Here is a 17329-nt window from a genome sequence, read left to right as displayed (position 1 = left end):
CCCAATCTAGTTCCACCTGCCAGCATCCAGTCCATATCCCTCCAAACCCTTCCTATTCATATGCCCATCCAAATGCCTCTTAAATGTTGTAATTGCACCAGCCTCCGCTACTTCCTCTGGCAGCTCATTCCATACACATGAAAAAGTTACCCCTTAGGTCTCTTTTATATCTTTCCCCTCTCACCCTAAACCTATGCTCTCTAGTTCTGGACTTCCCTACCCCAGGGAAAAAGACTTTGTCTATTTATCCTATCCATGCCCCTCATGATTTTATAAACCTTTATAAGGTCATCCCTCAGCCTCCGACGCTCCAGGGAAAACAGTCGCAGTCTGTTCAGCCTCTCCCTATAGCTTAAATCCTCCAATCCAGGCAACATCCTTGTAAATCTTTTCTGAACCCTTTCAGGTTTCAAAACACCCTTCTGATAGGAAGGAGACCAGAATTGCACATAATATTCCAAAAGTGGCCTAACCAATTTTCTGTACCACCGCAACATGACCTCTCAACTCTTGTGTTCAATACACTGACCAATAAAGGAAAGCAAACCCAAATGCCTTCTTCACTATCGTATCTACCCGTGACTCCACTTTCAAGGAGCTATGAACCTGCACTCCAAGGTCTCTTTGTTCAGCATGCTAGGGATCACTGGAGGAGACCAAGATGAATCATCCATTGGGCACTTCTAGGCATAAGTGAGGACTGCAGATGTTGGAAACCAGAGTTTAGATTAGAGTTGTGCTGGAAAAGCACAGCAGGTCAGGCAGCAATCGAGGAGCAGGAAAATCAATGTTTCGGGCAAAACCCCTTCATCAGGAATCGGGAATCAGGAATCAGGAATCGGGAATCGGGAATTTGGCACTTCTGGCTGATGAGCTGCGCTCTTCCATTATTGAGGAGGAGATATTTATGGAGCTTCCTCCTTATTAAGTTGTTTGATGATCCAGCACCTTTCATGACTGGATGTGGCAGGACTGTAGACCTTAAATCTAATTTGTTGGTTGAGGGATCATTAAGCTCTGTCAATTACTTGCACATGACCATATGATATACAGTATGGGGAGGTGACAGCCTAGTAACATTATACTAGATTATTAATCCAGAGACCCGGGTAATGTAGTGGTACCTGGATTCAAATCCCACCATGGCAGATTCAATAAAATTCCAGTTTTAAAGTATCTAATGATAAAGCTGTCATTGATTGTTGGGAGAAACCCCATCTAGTTCATTGATGTCTTGTCCAGACAGAAATCTGCCACGTCACCTGGTGTGACTGCAGATGCACAGCAATATGATTGACTCTTAACTACCCTCTGGTCAATTAGGCTTAGCAATAAATACTGGCCTAAACAGCAATACCCATCTCCCTTGGACGACAACAAAAAGAGACACTTGGTGAATTAGTTGCACATGACATTCTCAAACTTTAAAGGTGAAACAGAAGCAAGACGATCCCACTGTTCAATCAGGTTGATCAGATTTGCGAAATGGCATCAAAATCTTCTTTGGACAGGTTTCAGGACAAAGTAAGCAATCTATCTTCAGAGATCAGTCGTTTTGCGATAAAATGGTACTGTACGTGCATCGGAATGTCAAAGAACGCCTTGAACATTGAATGTGTACCCTTGGCTTGCAGAGAGGAAGCTAGCAGTTACACTTCGAGGTCCACGCACATCTTGTGACAGAAACAATATATATGAAGTTTTAAATTCAAACTATATCTGCTTCTCCATACGATATTTTTTGGAACAATTTCCGTTTCTTTAAAAATTTCCAGGACTAAAGCAAGAATGAGAAAATATCATCTGTGACATCTGTACGGAAAGAAAAATAAATAATTGGGGCAGTATTTGGACAAGTACTAAAAATGAATTACTTTCAGTCGAGCTGTCGTGAAAAGATTACAAATAAGCTTGTGTTCGACTAACCTAGATCTCCTCCTGCCATAAGCATGTCACTATCTTTCTGTTGCATATTCCCGATGTTAGAGTTAAAACATACACTCCATGCAACTCCCGAAAAACATCCAAAGCTTCAAGTGAATCCAAAATACTTCACGCACTGCTCGCGACGATGGGCTTGTCGTTCATCACAACCACCAAATCAACAAGTTTCACAATGCAAGTATTTGCCACTGTCGAATAAAACTCTCCGATGTGTTTTAGTAAAAGTCACGCGCCAACCTCCAAGTACACACACACGCACAAAGGAAAGAGAGGGGGAAACATGGATGCGAAGCAGGTCACTCCCCTCAACCTTATTCTATCTGAATAAACAAAAACATGGCGAAAGTGGCCTGAGCTTTGAATGCCAGTGTTTCCCAGCGCAGGTCCTCTATTGTTAGAGGACACAGTTTCATTGGTTTTTAACATCACATCCCACTACGAACTAACGGGGAAGCGGGATGGGGTGGTGGGGTAGGGGAGGGGAGGGGTCTTCGCAAACCACGAAATAATCAAACAAATATACAGAGCCCAACGCTTGATCGAATCCAATCCTGGTGTAATTACAGAAAAGCATACAGAAGGTTTCAGTAGAATGGGTAAGAACAAGCACAAACCTTACACGTTTTTGTATGGCGAAACCGAAAACCTTTTCACTGTGAGTACCGCAACAACCGACAAATGGATAAGTTCAGAGTGTTTTTTTTTGTAAACGAAGCGACCAATGTATCAATAACCTCCGCCCCAAACAAATCTTACCCCCCCCCGCTTGCTCTTTTTCACCGCGAATTACACTTGGATACAGAAACACGCAATGCCTTCCAAACATCCAGCGACATAACAGGTATTTCGGTCGTTTCAGCACCAATCGAACAACGACATATGATTTACTTACTCATTAACGAAGGACATTATTTCTGCCTTTCCGCAAACTGCGAAGAAATATCTTTGCTTTACATTGGCATTCACTCCAAACTCAGAGTATATCCCCCCCGCCCCCCCATCACGTTTTTTTTAAAAAGACACGCAACGCAATCAGAAATTTCAACTGAATATAAACGACGCGAAACAATTGTTACAGAACACCTACAATTTCCAGCATAATATCAATAAATACATTTTAACAGATGTCCTAAAGGTAACATGGTGAGGCGGACAGAACAATCATTTCCAGTTAAAAATGCGTTTCATCCAAACAGAACTGAAATAGATAGATTTGAGCTTTTATTATGCGAAACGTCTGGATCGATCCAGGGACACGCAACGCAGTGATTTTTTTTTCAAGTTTCAATGAATAACAAGAGCGACACTAACTTGTATTTTAACTGGAAACTCAGTCTTCTGACGACTTGAACCTAACATAACATGTGGATTAGATTCTTAAGGTACCACGACTGTTACAATTCCATGTGCACATCTCTTACGCTTTGTAATCTTGACGTTAATAGCGGAAAGGAATGGTAAGAAGGAGAAAGTGAGGACTGCAGATGCTGGAAATCAGAGCTTAAAAATGTGTTGCTGGAAAAGCGCAGCGGGTCAGGCAGCAGCAAAGGAGCAGGAGAATCGATGTTTCGGGTATAAGCCCTTTTTCAGTCCTGAAGAAGGGCTTTTGCCAAAACATCGATTCTCCTGCTCCTTTGATGCGGCCTGACCCGCTGCGCTTTTCCAGCAACACATTTTTAAGAAATGGTAAGAAGTTCAGTTTTATCTCTAAGGGGACCGAGTGGAAAAAAAAATCCCAAAAGTTGAATGCGTTCACGGAATTTACAACAAACCTGCATTTTTCTCCACTTTTAATCTGCAGCCACTTTTTAGCTGATTCCACACCAAACAGCTCTACTTTGCAATTCTTGTGACAGCACAGATGGTCTCAAACCTATTCATTGATCAGCGTTTTTTCTTTAATTTCGATTTTGTTTTATTTTAGACAATATTTATCCGTAACCCTTCGAACAACAAGCAAAAGTTACACCCTCACACCTCCTGGTATCTGGTGGAGCTCTGTCATACTTAAGATATACTGGAAATACATATTTATAAGAGCAGACTTCCCAAGAACACCTTGCAAGACAGAAAAGTGTGTGTTATCACTGTATTTAAACTTTGAGAAGAAACAATATGACAGCCAATACTGGATAGCAGACACTTCCTTCCATTTAAATTGTAAAGACTCAACCCATCATCTTCAGTGCATGCTTCAAAACTCATTGTGAAGGAACTGTCCCCCTTCCCTCTCACTTGCAAGGATGAAAATCTTAGTGTGACATTTGATCCGGAGATAAGTTTTCAACCTCATAACCTTACCAGTTGCAAGGGCACTTTTTTTGCATTTCTGCAATATGGCTCAACTTTGCCTCTGTCTCTACTTATCTCCTGAAATCTTCATCCCTGTAGATTTGACTATTCCAAGGAGAATGGTCTCCCATATTTTGCCCCAGGTAAACTTAAGATCATCCAATTCCCTGGTGCCCATGTCATAACACACAGCAAGTCTCAAAGCTTTATCACTTCTGAGCTTGCTGACCACCAACAGCTCCCAGGAAGTTTAATTTAGATAAATGTGAGGTGCTGCATTTTGGAAAAGCAAATCACAACTGGACTTAGACACTAAATGATAAGATCGGACGGGTGTTGCTGAACAAGGAGACCTTGGAGTGCAGGTTCATAGATCCCTGAAAGTGGAGTCACAGGTAGATAGGATTATGAAGAAGGCATTTGATATGCTTTCCTTTATTGGTCAGAGTGTTGAGTACAGGAGTTGGGAGGTCATGTTGCAGCTGTACAGGACATTGGTTAGGCCACTGTTGGAATATTGTGTGCAATTCTGGTCTCCTTCCTATCAAAACTTGAAAGGGTTCAGAAAAGATTTACAAGGATTTTGCCAGAGTTGGAGGATTTAACCTATAGGGAGAGGCTGAATAGGCTGGGGCTGTTTTCCCTGGCACGTCAGAGGCCGAGGGATGGTCTTATAGAGGTTTATAAAACCACGAGGAGCATGATAGGGTAAAGAGACAAAGTCCTGGGGTGGGGGAGTCCAAAATTAGAGCATATAGGTTTACGGTGAGAGAGGAAAGATATAAAAGAGACCTAAGGGGTAATTATTTCATACAGAGGGTGGTGCATGTATGGAATGAGCTGCCAGAGGAAGTGATGGAGGCTGATACAATTACAGCATTTAAAAGGCATCTGGATGGGTATATGAACAGGAAGGGTTTAGTGGGATTTGGGCCAAGTGCTGGCAAACGGGACTAGATTAGGTTGGGATATCTGGTAGGCATGGACAAGTTGGACCTAAGGGTCTGTTTTCATGCTGTATATCTCTATGACTCTAAGTAATCCCTGATTTTAAAATTCTCATGCTTTTTCCAAATCTTTCAGGGCCTTTACTACTCCCTATCTTTGTGATCTTATCCAACTCAACAATCCTGTTGAAAGTTGACAATTGTATAATTCTAGCCTCTTGGGAATTCAAAATCATGAGTGTGGAAAAGGGTGAGGTGATTCACTTTGGAAGGAGTAACAGGAATAAAGAATACTCGGCTAATGCTAAGATTCTTAGTAATGCAGAAGAGCAGAGAGATCTCTGTGTCCATGTACATAGATCCCTGAAAGTTGCCACCCAGGTAGATAGGAGCTGAAAATGTGTTGCTGGAAAAGCGCAGCAGGTCAGGCAGCATCCAAGGAGCAGCAGAATCGACGTTTTGGGCATGAGCCCTTCTTCAGTTCCTGAAGAAGGGCTCATGCCCGAAACGTCAATTCTCCTGTTCCTTGGATGCTGTCTGACCTGCTGCGCTTTTCCAGCAACACATTTTCAGCTCTGATCTCCAGCATCTGAGTCCTCACTTTCACCCAGGTAGATAGGGTTGTTAAGAAGGCATACGGTACATTAGCTTTTATTGGTGGATGGATTGAGTTTCAGAGCCACGAGGTCATGTTGGCACTATACAAAACTCTGGTCTGGCTGCACTTGGGGTATTGCGTCCAGTTCTGCTCACTGCATTATAGAAAGGATGTGGAAGCTTTGGAATGGGTTCAAAGACAATTTACTAGGATCTGCCTGGTATGGAGGGAAGGCCTTATGAGGAAAGGCTGAGGCACTTGAGGCTGTTTTTGTTAGAGAGAAGAAGGTTGAGAGGTAACTTAAGTGAGACATATAAGATAATCAGAGGGTTAGATAGAGTGGACAGTGAGATGGCAATGGCTAGCAAGAGGTGATAGGTATAGGATAGAGTAGTAGAGACATGGAACGCCCTGCCTGCAACAGTAGTAGACTCGCCAACTTTCAGGGCATTTAGATGGTCATTGGAGAAACATATGGATGAAAATGGAGTAGTGTAGGATAGATATGCTTCAGATTGGTGCCACAGGTCGGCAGAACATTGAGGGCCAAAGGCCTGTGCTGCACCATAATGTTCTATGTTCTATAACTGCTCCACCATTGGTGGCCATTCTTTCAGTTGCCTCAGGCCCTGGTCTGAAATTCTGTCTGTGTTTTAATTCACAAATGCATTTTATTAAGACAAAATTCAAAATTGAGCATTTTTGAATTTGTCGGGAGTAATCTATCTCAACAGGGGAAGCTCCTATTCCTGGATTACAAGAAAAGCCTGAGCTGAAATGGTACGGGAAAGCACACACCTTTTAAGATATTTAATGTTTATGCTGAATAAATAATTGTTAACATGAGACATTGTCATCAGTTGTGCCTCAATTTGAGGATGACAACAACTCAGGATCACAAGCTTCTGCCATGGGGCTTCATGTGACCGAACAGGCTGACTCTCAACCGGCAAACCTTTGGTCACATAGGCAGGACATCCCATGAGATGATGGAATCCATTGTGTTGGATTTACTTCCTTTCTGCTATTGCTCTGAATCATCTTTTGGATTTTGATTCAAAATGGGATGCAGTTTGATGGACATCAAGTTGGTGTCATTCTGTGGAATTGTTAGCAAGACCCTGTCTCTCATTAATGTCAATGTTGTCTGTTTCAAGGAGAGCTTAGAGTCATGGAGTCATAGAGATGTACAGCATGGAAACAGACCCTTCGGTCCAACCCGTCCGTGCCGACCAGATATCCCAACCCAATCTAGCTCCATCTGCCAGCACCCGGCCCATATCCCTCCAAACCGTCCTATTCATATACCATCCAAATGCCTCTTAAATGTTGCAATTGTACCAGCCTCCACCACTTCCTCTGGCAGCTCATTCCATACCTGTACCACCCTCTGTATGAAAAAGTTGTCCCTTATGTCTCTTTTATATCTTTCCCCTCTCACCCTAAACCTATGCCCTCTAGTTCTGGACTCCCTGACCCCAGGGAAAAGACTTTGCCTCTTTCATGCCCCTCATAATTTTGTAAACCTCTATAAGGTCACCCTCAGCCTCCGGTGCTCAAGGGAAAACAGCCCCAGCCTCTCCCTATAGCTCAAATCCTCCAACCCTGGCAACATCCTTGTAAATCTTTTCTGAACCCTTTCAAGTTTCACAACATCTTTCCGATAGGAAGGAGACCAGAATTGCACACAATATTCCAACAGTGGCCAAACCAATGTCCTGTACAGCCGCAATTTGACCTCCCAACCCCTGTACTCAATACTCTGACCAATAAAAGAAAACATACCAAATGCCTTCTTCACTATCCTATCTACCTGCGTCTCCACTTTCAAGGAGCTATGAACCTGCACTCCAAGGTCTCTTTGTTCAGCAACACTCCCTAGGACCTTACCATTAGGTGTATAAGTCCTGCTAACATTTGCTTTCCTAAAACGTAGCACCTCACATTTATCTGAATTAAACCCCATCTCCCACTTTTCAGCCCATTGGCCCATCTGGTCAAGATCCTGTTGTAATCTGAGGTAAGCCACTTCGCAGTCCACTACACCTCCAATTTTGGTGTAATCTGCAAACTTACTAACTGTACCACTTATGCTCGCATCCAAATTATTTATGTAAATGACAAAAAGTAGCAAACTCAGCATTGATCCTTGTGACACTCCACTGGTCACAGGCCTCCAGTCTGAAAAACAACCTTCCACCACCACCCTCTGTCTTCTACGTTTGAGCCAGTTCTGTATCCAAATGGCTAGTTCTCCCTGTATTCCATGAGATCTAACCTTGCTAATCAGTAACCTTGTCTTACTGAAGTCCAAATAGATCACATCTACCGCTCTGCCCTCATCAATTCTCTTTGTTACTTCTTCAAAAAACTCAATCAAGTTCAAAGTTTGTCAGAAGATTTGTAGCTTGGGTGCTCGTTGTTGTGGTTCTGTTCACCGAGCTGGGAATTTGTGTTGCAGACGTTTTGTCCCCTGTCTAGGTGATATCCTCAGTGCTTGGGAGCCTCCTGTGAAGCGCTTCTGTGATGTTTCCTCCGGCATTTATAATGGTTTGTCTTTGCCGCTTCCGGTTGTCAGTTCCAGCTGTCCGTTGCAGTGGTTAGTATATTGGGTCCAGGTCGATCTGTTTGTTAATGGACCCAATATACCGGTCACTGCAGCGGACAGCTGGAACTGACAACCGGAAGCGGCAGAGACAAACCATGATAAATGTCGGAGGAAACATCACAGAAGCGCTTCACAGGAGGCTCCCAAGCACTGAGGATGTCACCTAGACAGGGGCCGAAACGTCTGCAACACAAATCCCCAGCTCGGCGAATAGAACTACAACAACTCAATCAAGTTTGTGAAACATGATTTCCCACGCGTTTTCCTTTTCCTGCTTTGGAATGCTGGCAATTTGATAGCTAAGAAAACAAGGCTGTTTTCTCGGAAGGCTAAGGAAATTTGGCATGTCCACAAAGACTCCTACTATTTTTTTATCGATGCACCATAGAAAGCATCCCATCCAGATGCATCACAGCTTGGTATGGAGACTGCTCTGCCCAAGACTGCAAGAAATTAAAGAGTTGTGAATGTAGCCCAGTTCATTACACAAACCAACCTTTCTTCCATTGACTTCGTCTATATTTCCTGCTGCCTCAGGAAAGCAGACAACGTAACAACCCCTCCCACCCGGCTATACTCTTTTCCATTGGGCAGAGGATACAAAAGTTTGAAAAAGATACCAACAGATTCAAGAACAGCTTCTTCCCTCCTGTTGTCAGACTTATGAATGGACCGCTCATAAATATGAGTTGATCTTTCCCTTTATCTTCTCAATAGCTGTAACACTATATTCTGCATTCTGTTCTATTACCATAATGTACTGATGTAAGGTATGATTTGTTGGATAGAATGAAAACAATACCTTTCACTGTTTCTTGGTACAAGTCAGAAACATGAATCAAATAAAATCAAATCAAGACCCATAGCCTTGAATGATCATGGAATCCCTACAGTGTGGAAACAGGCCATTTGGCCCAACACGTCCACACTGACCTTCTGAAGAGTAACCCACCCAGATTCATTCCCCTACCCTATTACTTTACATTTACCCCTAACTAATGCACCTAACCTACAAATCCCTGAACAGTATGGGCAATTTAGCATTGCCAGTTCATCTAACCTGCACATCTTTGGACTGTGGGAGGAAACCAGAGCACCCGGAGGAAATCCACACAGACACAGGGAGAATGTGCAAACTCCACACAGACAGTTGCCTGAGGTGAGAATTGAACTCCAGTCCCTGGTGCTGTGAGGCAGCAGTGCTAACCACTGAGGCACCATGCTGCCCTATTCAAGTGCTCATCCAGGTACTTTTCAAAATTTGTTATGTTTCTTACCCACCCAAGCAAAGCATTCCAGATCCCTACTACCTTCTGGGTGAAAGGATCATCAAATTCCTCCTAAAACTCCTATCTTTCATCATAAAACTTTTTCCCATTGTTATTGACCCTTCAAGGAGAATGTGAACAGCTGCTTTCTATTCACCCTGTCCAAACCCTTCATAACCCTAAGCACCTATATTAGATCTCCTCTCAACCTTCTCTACTCAAAGAAACAACCCAGCTTCTCTACACTTTAGCTCCATCCCAGGCAACACCCAGGTGACTCTACTCTGACCCCTAATGTAGTCACACCCTTCCAAGAGTGCGGAAATCAGAACTGCAAATAATACTCCAGCTGTTGCTAACCATAATCCTATACAGCTCCAACATAACCTACCTGCTTTTATTGTAATCGATGCATCAACTCGTACTTTCTTAACTACCCTAATAACCTGCCCTGTCACTTTCAGGGATTTGTGGACAAATACTGTAAGATCTCTCCATTCCTCTGACCTTTACAGTGTCCTGCCATTCATGGAATATTGTCTCGTGTTGTGTCCCATCAAACCTCTCTTAACCACTGATCTGCCCATCTTACCAATCCGTTTATATCTTCCTATAACCTAAGATCTTCTTCATCACTGTCAACCACCCGACTATCTTTGTGTCATCTGCACACTTACTTACCATCTGTCCAACACTATCATCTGCACAAAAAAACAATAAGAGATTCAGCACCAATCCCTGTGGTACACTGCTGGACATTTTCCTCTAGTCACACAAACAGCCTTCTATGACTATTCTTTGTCTCCTACCACTAAACCAATTTTAGATTCAACTCTCCAAATTACCCTGAATCCCATTTGCTTTTATCTTCTTTAATGGGCCTCCCATGTGGAACCATGTCAAAGAGTCATAGAGATGTACAGTATGGAAACAAACCCTTCAGTCCAACCCATCCATGCCAACCAGTTATCCCAACCCAATCTAGTCCCACCTGCCAGCACCTGGCCCATATCCCTCCAAACCCTTCTTATTGACATACCCATCCAAATGCCTCTTAAATGTTGCAATTGTACCAGCTTCCAACACGTCCTCTGGCAGCTCAGTCCACACACATACCACCCTGTGTGTGTCTTAGGTCTCTTTTATATCTTTCCCCTCTCACCCAAACCTATGCCCTCTAGTTCTGGACTCTCTGACCCCAGGGAAAAGACTTTGCCTATTTACCCTATCCATGCCCCTTATAATTTTGTAAACCTCAAATCCACATAAATAATGTGGACGGCATGGTGGCACAGTGGTTAGCACTGCTGCCTCACAGCACCAGAGACCCGGGTTCAATTCCCGCCTCAGGCGACTGACTGTGTGGAGTTTGCACGTTCTCCCCGTGTCTGCGTGGGTTTCCTCCGGGTGCTCCGGTTTCCTCCCACAGTTCAAAGATGTGCAGGTCAGGTGAATTGGCCATGCTAAATTACCCGTCGTGTGATGTAGGGGTATGGGTGGGTTGCGCTTCGGCGGGGCGGTGTGGACTTGTTGGGCCGAAGGGCCTGTTTCCACACTGTAAGTGATCTAATCTAATCTAAAAAAAAAAGGCACTTGTTCACCTCTCTTGAAAAAAATTGAACTCGGTTCGTTTGGCACAAGCCCCCTCCCACCCCCAACCTCCACCAAAGCCACTTTGTTCTGGATGGATGGTCACTCTTCAGTTAATTATGTGTTCTCAAGGCCTTAGTTGCAAAATTGAAAAAAATTTATTGTTTGACCACAGCCATGAGGAAGTGTATTAACCTATTTTTGGTCACTTTTTCTGGAGCCAACCTGATTGACAGTGAAAAGAGGGTATTCTGAAGAGTACAGTTCAGTGACCCTTGTTGCTGTACAAAGGCATTTCTGTCCCAACACTGGTCATAGAGATGTACAGCACGAAAACAGACTCATCGGTTAAACTCGTCCACACTGACCAGATATACCAACTCAATCTAGTCCCACCTGCCAGCACCCAGCCCCTACCCCTCCAAACCCTTTCCATTCATATACCTATCCAGATGCCTTTTAAATGTTGCAATTGTACTAGCCTTTACCACTTCCTCTGGCAGCTCATTCTATACACGTACCACCCTCGGTGTGAAAATGTTGCCCCTTAGGTTTCTTTTGTATCTTTCACCTCTCACCCTAAACCTATGCCCTCTAGTTCTGGACTCCCCACCCCAGGGAAAAGACTTTGTCTATTGATCCTATCCATGCCTCTTTTGATTTTATAAACCTCTATAAGGTCACCCCTCAGCCTCCGACGGTCCAGGGAAAACAGCCCTAGCCTAGTCAACCTCTCCCTATAGCTCAAATCCTCCAACCCTGGCAACATCTTTTTCAGCATATGTCAGGTAAGAACAGGATAGATCGAGTGAATCCTTAGAAGAGTATGAAGACAGTAGGAGTATACTTGAGAGAAATCAGGAGGGCAAAAAGGGGACATGAGATAGCTTTGGCAAATACAGTTAAGGAGAATCCAAAGGATTGTACAAATACAATAAGGACAAAAGAGTAACTAGGGAGAAAATAAAGCCCCTCAAATATCAGCAAGGGCGGCCTTTGTGAGGAGCCGCAGGAGATGGGGAAGATACTAAATGATCATTTTGCATCAGTATTTACTGTGGAAAAAGGACATGGAAGATTTGGTGTCTAATTATGTTTTGTAATTCTGTCACCAATGTGCAGATTCTTGACTGGGGACACCAGGTCTAGTTCTGAAGAAAAATCACGGGACTTGAAACAATAACTCTGTTTTCTCTCCACAGACCTGCTGAGTTTTTCCAGTAATTTTGGTTTTTGTTCACACTCACAGAATTTGGCAAATGGATCCTAGCAGAAGCATGTTTGAGACTGTGTTCAACATGGACACTTTGGAGCAGTGTCAATTCCACATGATCCTGAAGGGATTTGATTGGATTCTGACAATGTATCAAATCACAATGATTGGTACAACTTTGCCTTGGCAAGGTGAGACATGCCATCTTCTTTCACCTGCTCGACAAGGTTTGGCTCTCACTTGACTGGACCTCCCCTGAAACCCACCGATCTTGCCCCCATGAGTAACCCTACCAAGATTCGGAACTCCTGATGGCAACAATCAAGGGATTGTCAAAACACACAGACTTCTCCACCAAGTTAGCAATCCAAGAACAATGATTGTCTGACAAAAACATGAATGCACGAAACATAATCTTTAGTTACTGGGTAGGGGTGTTAGAGAAGGAGGGAAGGGATTAGGATGGGAGCGGAGGCCGTTGAAGGTTTTGGAGGAGGACACTTGAGAAGGGATTGGGGAGGAGGTTTGTGAGGCAGAAGAGCATTTAGGGAAGGGGCTCCAGATCTGAGTGAATTGGGAGTATTTTACAAACAAGTCATGACAAGTTGAATAGGTGAGAATCTGAAGGGTTTTTTGGTGGGTGGGTATCAGCCTATATTTGTAGGTATAGGTAGAAGGGATGGTTTACGGGAAGAGAGTGAATCCTGCAGTCTGCAAGGATGGGTGGGGAAGAGGTAGAATGGGACAGACAGTTGGAAAAGGCTGAGGGCAGTAGTGGAGTAAAGGTTTGGAAATGGAGGGACAGAATGAGAAAGTGATGGGGAGACAGTGAGGGGAAGAAATTAAATAGACAAGGACAAAGTGGGGAATGATGAAGGCAGTAGGAGAGACTAGGGAAATGATTAGGGTGGTATTGAGTGGAGAGTGGGCAAATAATGATAGCAGTGGAGAGACGGCAGTGGGGGTAGCAGTGGAGAGAAGTCAGTGGGGGACTAATGAGGCAATGCTGAGTGGAAAATGGGAAATGATTAGGATAGTAATGGGGAGTGTGGGGACAGATGAGGGCAGTAGTCGGTGAGAGTGGGGGGACGATGAGGGCAGTAGAAGAGGGACAGTGGGTGATTGATGAAGCATGTGAGTAAATGATGAGGGAGTGGTGGCGGGAGGGGTGTCAGTGAAGGAATGGGGAGAATTGGGGAATGATGGGGCAACTGGGCAATGCATGGGGGAATGTGAAGAGTAGAATTGGTTGGGAAGAGTGTGGGGAATAATAGGGGCAACTTGGTGGGGAGAAAATTGGGGAATGATGAGTATCACTGGTCGGGAAAGTGTGTGGATTAATGGTGACAGGTTGGTGGGGAGTGATGAGGGCAGTCGGTGGTTGGGAGAGAGTGGGGATCAAGGTTCGCGAGACCCGCCTGGTACTTTTTTTCAATGTAACGGTCAGCGCGGGCACTGACGCAAAGGGGCAGCTGCAGGAAGGGGCGGGGCCATGCTCTGGGCGGAGATACGATCAGAGGCCGAGGCGGGGGCAGTTGGGCGGGGCCTAAGTGGTAGGGGCGGGGCCTGGGCTGCCGTTATCGCGTTCGTTCCATCGCCGAAGATTTAAATGCTGCCGGGTTTCTCCCCTTCCTCCAGCCACTGAAAACGAGGCAGGGTGATCACATATAATAAACAAACAGACCGAACGACAGACTTTTTTTTTTTGCCTCCCTTTTAATGAAATGTTCGGTCACTTTCTGAAGTTTTTATTTTTCATTTGTTTGGTTGCGGCCTTTACCCATGTTGCACCACAGTATTGATAGTTGAGTTAAGATGGCGGTGCAGGAGTCAGCTGCTCAACTCTCGATGGCATTAAAGGTCCAGGAATATCCGACTTTAAAGGTATGCCTCGCAACTGGTGAATATAAGTCAGTCCTTTCATGATTCTCAAAAAGGGTGGCACTGGAAAAGCACAGCCGGTCAGGCGGCATCCGAGGATCAGGAGAGTCGACGTTTCGAGCATAAGCTCTTCATCAGGAATGGCTCTGTCTTATCAATGTTTCGTGCTGCTCTGTATAGATTCCGATCTTCAAGTCCTCGGAAAGAAGCTAGCCAGAGACCCCAGTATTTCCGTGGATGCTGATCTTGCCAGTCAATGGTTAAAATCAGCTATTTGAGTTTTTTATTTTGTTTTGTTAGTTTCGAGTTTGGAATAAAGAAACGCTACACTTGAATACTGCTCCACCCTGACATCAACGTATTTCTTAAGATCAACTCCTGTTTGTACATATTTTGGTCTCTGAATGAAGTAAATGGTACTAACGAGCTGCATTGGTCGATGACATTCATATTTCAAATCACTGCTGTTGAGCGTCGTTAATGCAATAAGGAGGCTCAAGAGCTTCACAGGAACATTAATCAAACAACATTTGAGGATACGGTCCAAAAGGATGTGTCAGATGACGAAACACTTGATCGAAGGGCAACGTATTAAAATTGGAATTGTGAGACAGGTCGAAATTCCAGAATTCGAGCCATGTCACTTGCTGGTTTGGTTGCTATTGTTGGAGCAATTAAAATCAAGCATGGTTGAAAGACCAGAATAGCGGAGTGCAGATTTTGAGTTGGTTAAGGTTGTTGTAGGGAAGCTGATTTAGGATTATAAAACTGGAGAGGGGTGAGGCCACAGAAAGGTTTGAAGTTTTTTTTTCAAATTTATTCATGAAATGTGGGTGTTGTTTCACTCTGCATTTATGTCCATCTCTAATTGCCCATGGTGGATGGCTTTTGGGGTAGTCAGGACATGAAGTACCTTGCTGTCATAGAATTCCTAACCTCTGACTTGCTGTTGAAGCCTCATTTTTATATAACAGGATTCTGATCTGTGGTGATCCTGTCCGCCATCTTGTTCATGTTGAATGTCATGTTGATGTGGGTTTGTTTGTCCTTGTGCAGTATGAATGTTGCCTGTCATTTTAAGCCCAGATCTAAATATTGTCTTGCTTCATGGAGCATGAACTGCTTTATCTTGGGTTGTGAATGGAAGTGAGCGTGATGCAGTGGGCAGCAAATTCCCAAAGTTTAGATTTGATGGAGGGAGAATCATTGAGCAAGTGGCTGAAAAATTTTGTACTGGGGCCCGGTCCTCAGGAACTCCTGCAACATTATGCTGGTTTGAGGGAATCTGAAGTGAGTTTTGTGAATGAAATGAGCTCTGAAAAAGAGTGAGGGGAGAGACAGATGTAAATATAGTGATGGAGCAGGCGGGGTGACAGTATGACTTGTCTGATGGAAGTAACTGAAACAGCTGAACAGATGGCCTTGATCTAATTTTAAAAGAAGAATCATCCATGAGGTTTTGCTGTTATTATTCCTGAAGGTTGAAGAAAGCTGGGAGCCTAGTTTGTGGAGGAGGAGAGTAGCACGATTTTATGTATCTTTTCCTGGATGATCATGTGTAGTTTTAATAGAAAACTCACAATCGAGCCTATAAGAAATTGAATGATATTTTTTCCTCTGGACTCAAGGAATGTTGAGCGTAAATTGAAGATAAGGATAAAGTAGGCTAATTGTCAAATTAGAATTGGCACAACTGTTTGTTCTGTTATCTGAATATGTATCTAGAACAAAATGGGAAAATTCTGTTAACTTTGCATTTGAGAGTCACAGTGCTTGATAGTATCTTAGAATTGAGAATTTTGTTTTAGTGGCCAGTAAGTAGTTTTGTTAACCCATTGAAACAAAAGCAAAATTCCAAATTCTAGAAATTTCGAATGAAAACCAAGTTCTGAAAATACTCAGGTCAGGGAGCATTTATGAAAGGATGACTTTGTCTCCAGATTAGTTCACAATCTATTTCCTGTTGTAATGAGATGAAGATTTGTGAAGTATCATGCTCTGGTAGTTTCATTGAATATTAATAATTGAATTTGCTTTTTATTGCTATTACTGGAGTTCTACAAGCATTTATCCTTGGTCAATTCCTTTCTTCACTGATGTACTCATAACATTGAAGACAGAATCAGCTTACCACAGATGAAATGAGCACTCAGTATTTGGGCTAATGGTTAGAACTGTTACAGATACTGGAAATCTGAAATGGAATTAGAGAATGTTATCTTAAAAATGCACTTCAAGGAGTTTGATTAGAGGAAGTCAGTGTGGTTTGAAAATAGGATATCCTGTTTGCAAAATTTATTAGTTTTGTATTTGGGATGTAACTCGGTGATTGTCAACAATTTCCCACTGACCTCATTTTTAAGCCTAAAAATTGTCATGACCGAGGTGCAGGGAGGAAGGAAACTTGTCTGCTAGTGCAGGATATTGTTGATAATTCAGTCAAGTCTGTACGATGGCCATTGGTACACTTTTTGGTCTGATCCCATTTGGGATCCTCATCCCCACTTTGGGCACTCCTGATGTAACTTGTCCCTGGGATGAGAGAATTGTCCTAATGATGAGAGTTTGAATAAATTGGGTTTTATTCTCTGGTGTTTGGAACTATGAGAGATGATTTAGTGAAACGGGCACAGTTTTGAAGGGGCTTGGTAGAATAGACCCTGACTTTGTTTTTACATGTTTGGGAAATCTAAAACGGTGGGGTGGCGGGGGAGCACTGTAACTGATAATTTGGGACCGAGATGAGAAAATGTTGTACCTAATTGTGAATATTTGGCATTTTCTAGCCCAGTGGTTGTGGTTGAGTTGAATTAAATTTATTGTCACGTGTACCAAGGCACAGTGAAAAACTCTGTCTTGCGAGCAATGCAGGCAGATCACGTAGTTAAGTAGTATTGATAAGTAAATAATAGGTAAACAACGCCAAAAACAAAAACACAGGTACAGGAGAATGATAAGATTTAGTGAGTCCATTCAGTATTCTAACAA

The 17329-nt window shown here is 43.3% G+C and overlaps 1 protein-coding gene across 1 annotated transcript in view; it reads left to right on the top strand.

Annotated features, from left to right (window-relative positions):
- Window positions 1-14032: 14032 nt before the first annotated feature.
- maea (macrophage erythroblast attacher, E3 ubiquitin ligase) overlaps window positions 14033-17329 on the top strand; it is a 145124-nt gene continuing 141827 nt past the window's right edge. Inside the window, exon 1 of the mRNA XM_072575829.1 lies at window positions 14033-14344. Within this exon, the coding sequence (XP_072431930.1) occupies window positions 14276-14344 (69 nt within the window). The 5' untranslated portion in view covers window positions 14033-14275. The remainder of the gene's footprint in view (window positions 14345-17329) is intronic.

The sequence above is a fragment of the Chiloscyllium punctatum genome, chromosome 1 (assembly GCF_047496795.1).
Source record: "Chiloscyllium punctatum isolate Juve2018m chromosome 1, sChiPun1.3, whole genome shotgun sequence".
Lineage (NCBI taxonomy): Eukaryota > Metazoa > Chordata > Chondrichthyes > Orectolobiformes > Hemiscylliidae > Chiloscyllium > Chiloscyllium punctatum.
The sequence above is the reverse complement of the archived record's forward strand: the minus strand, read 5'-3'. Positions and strand labels throughout refer to the sequence as shown.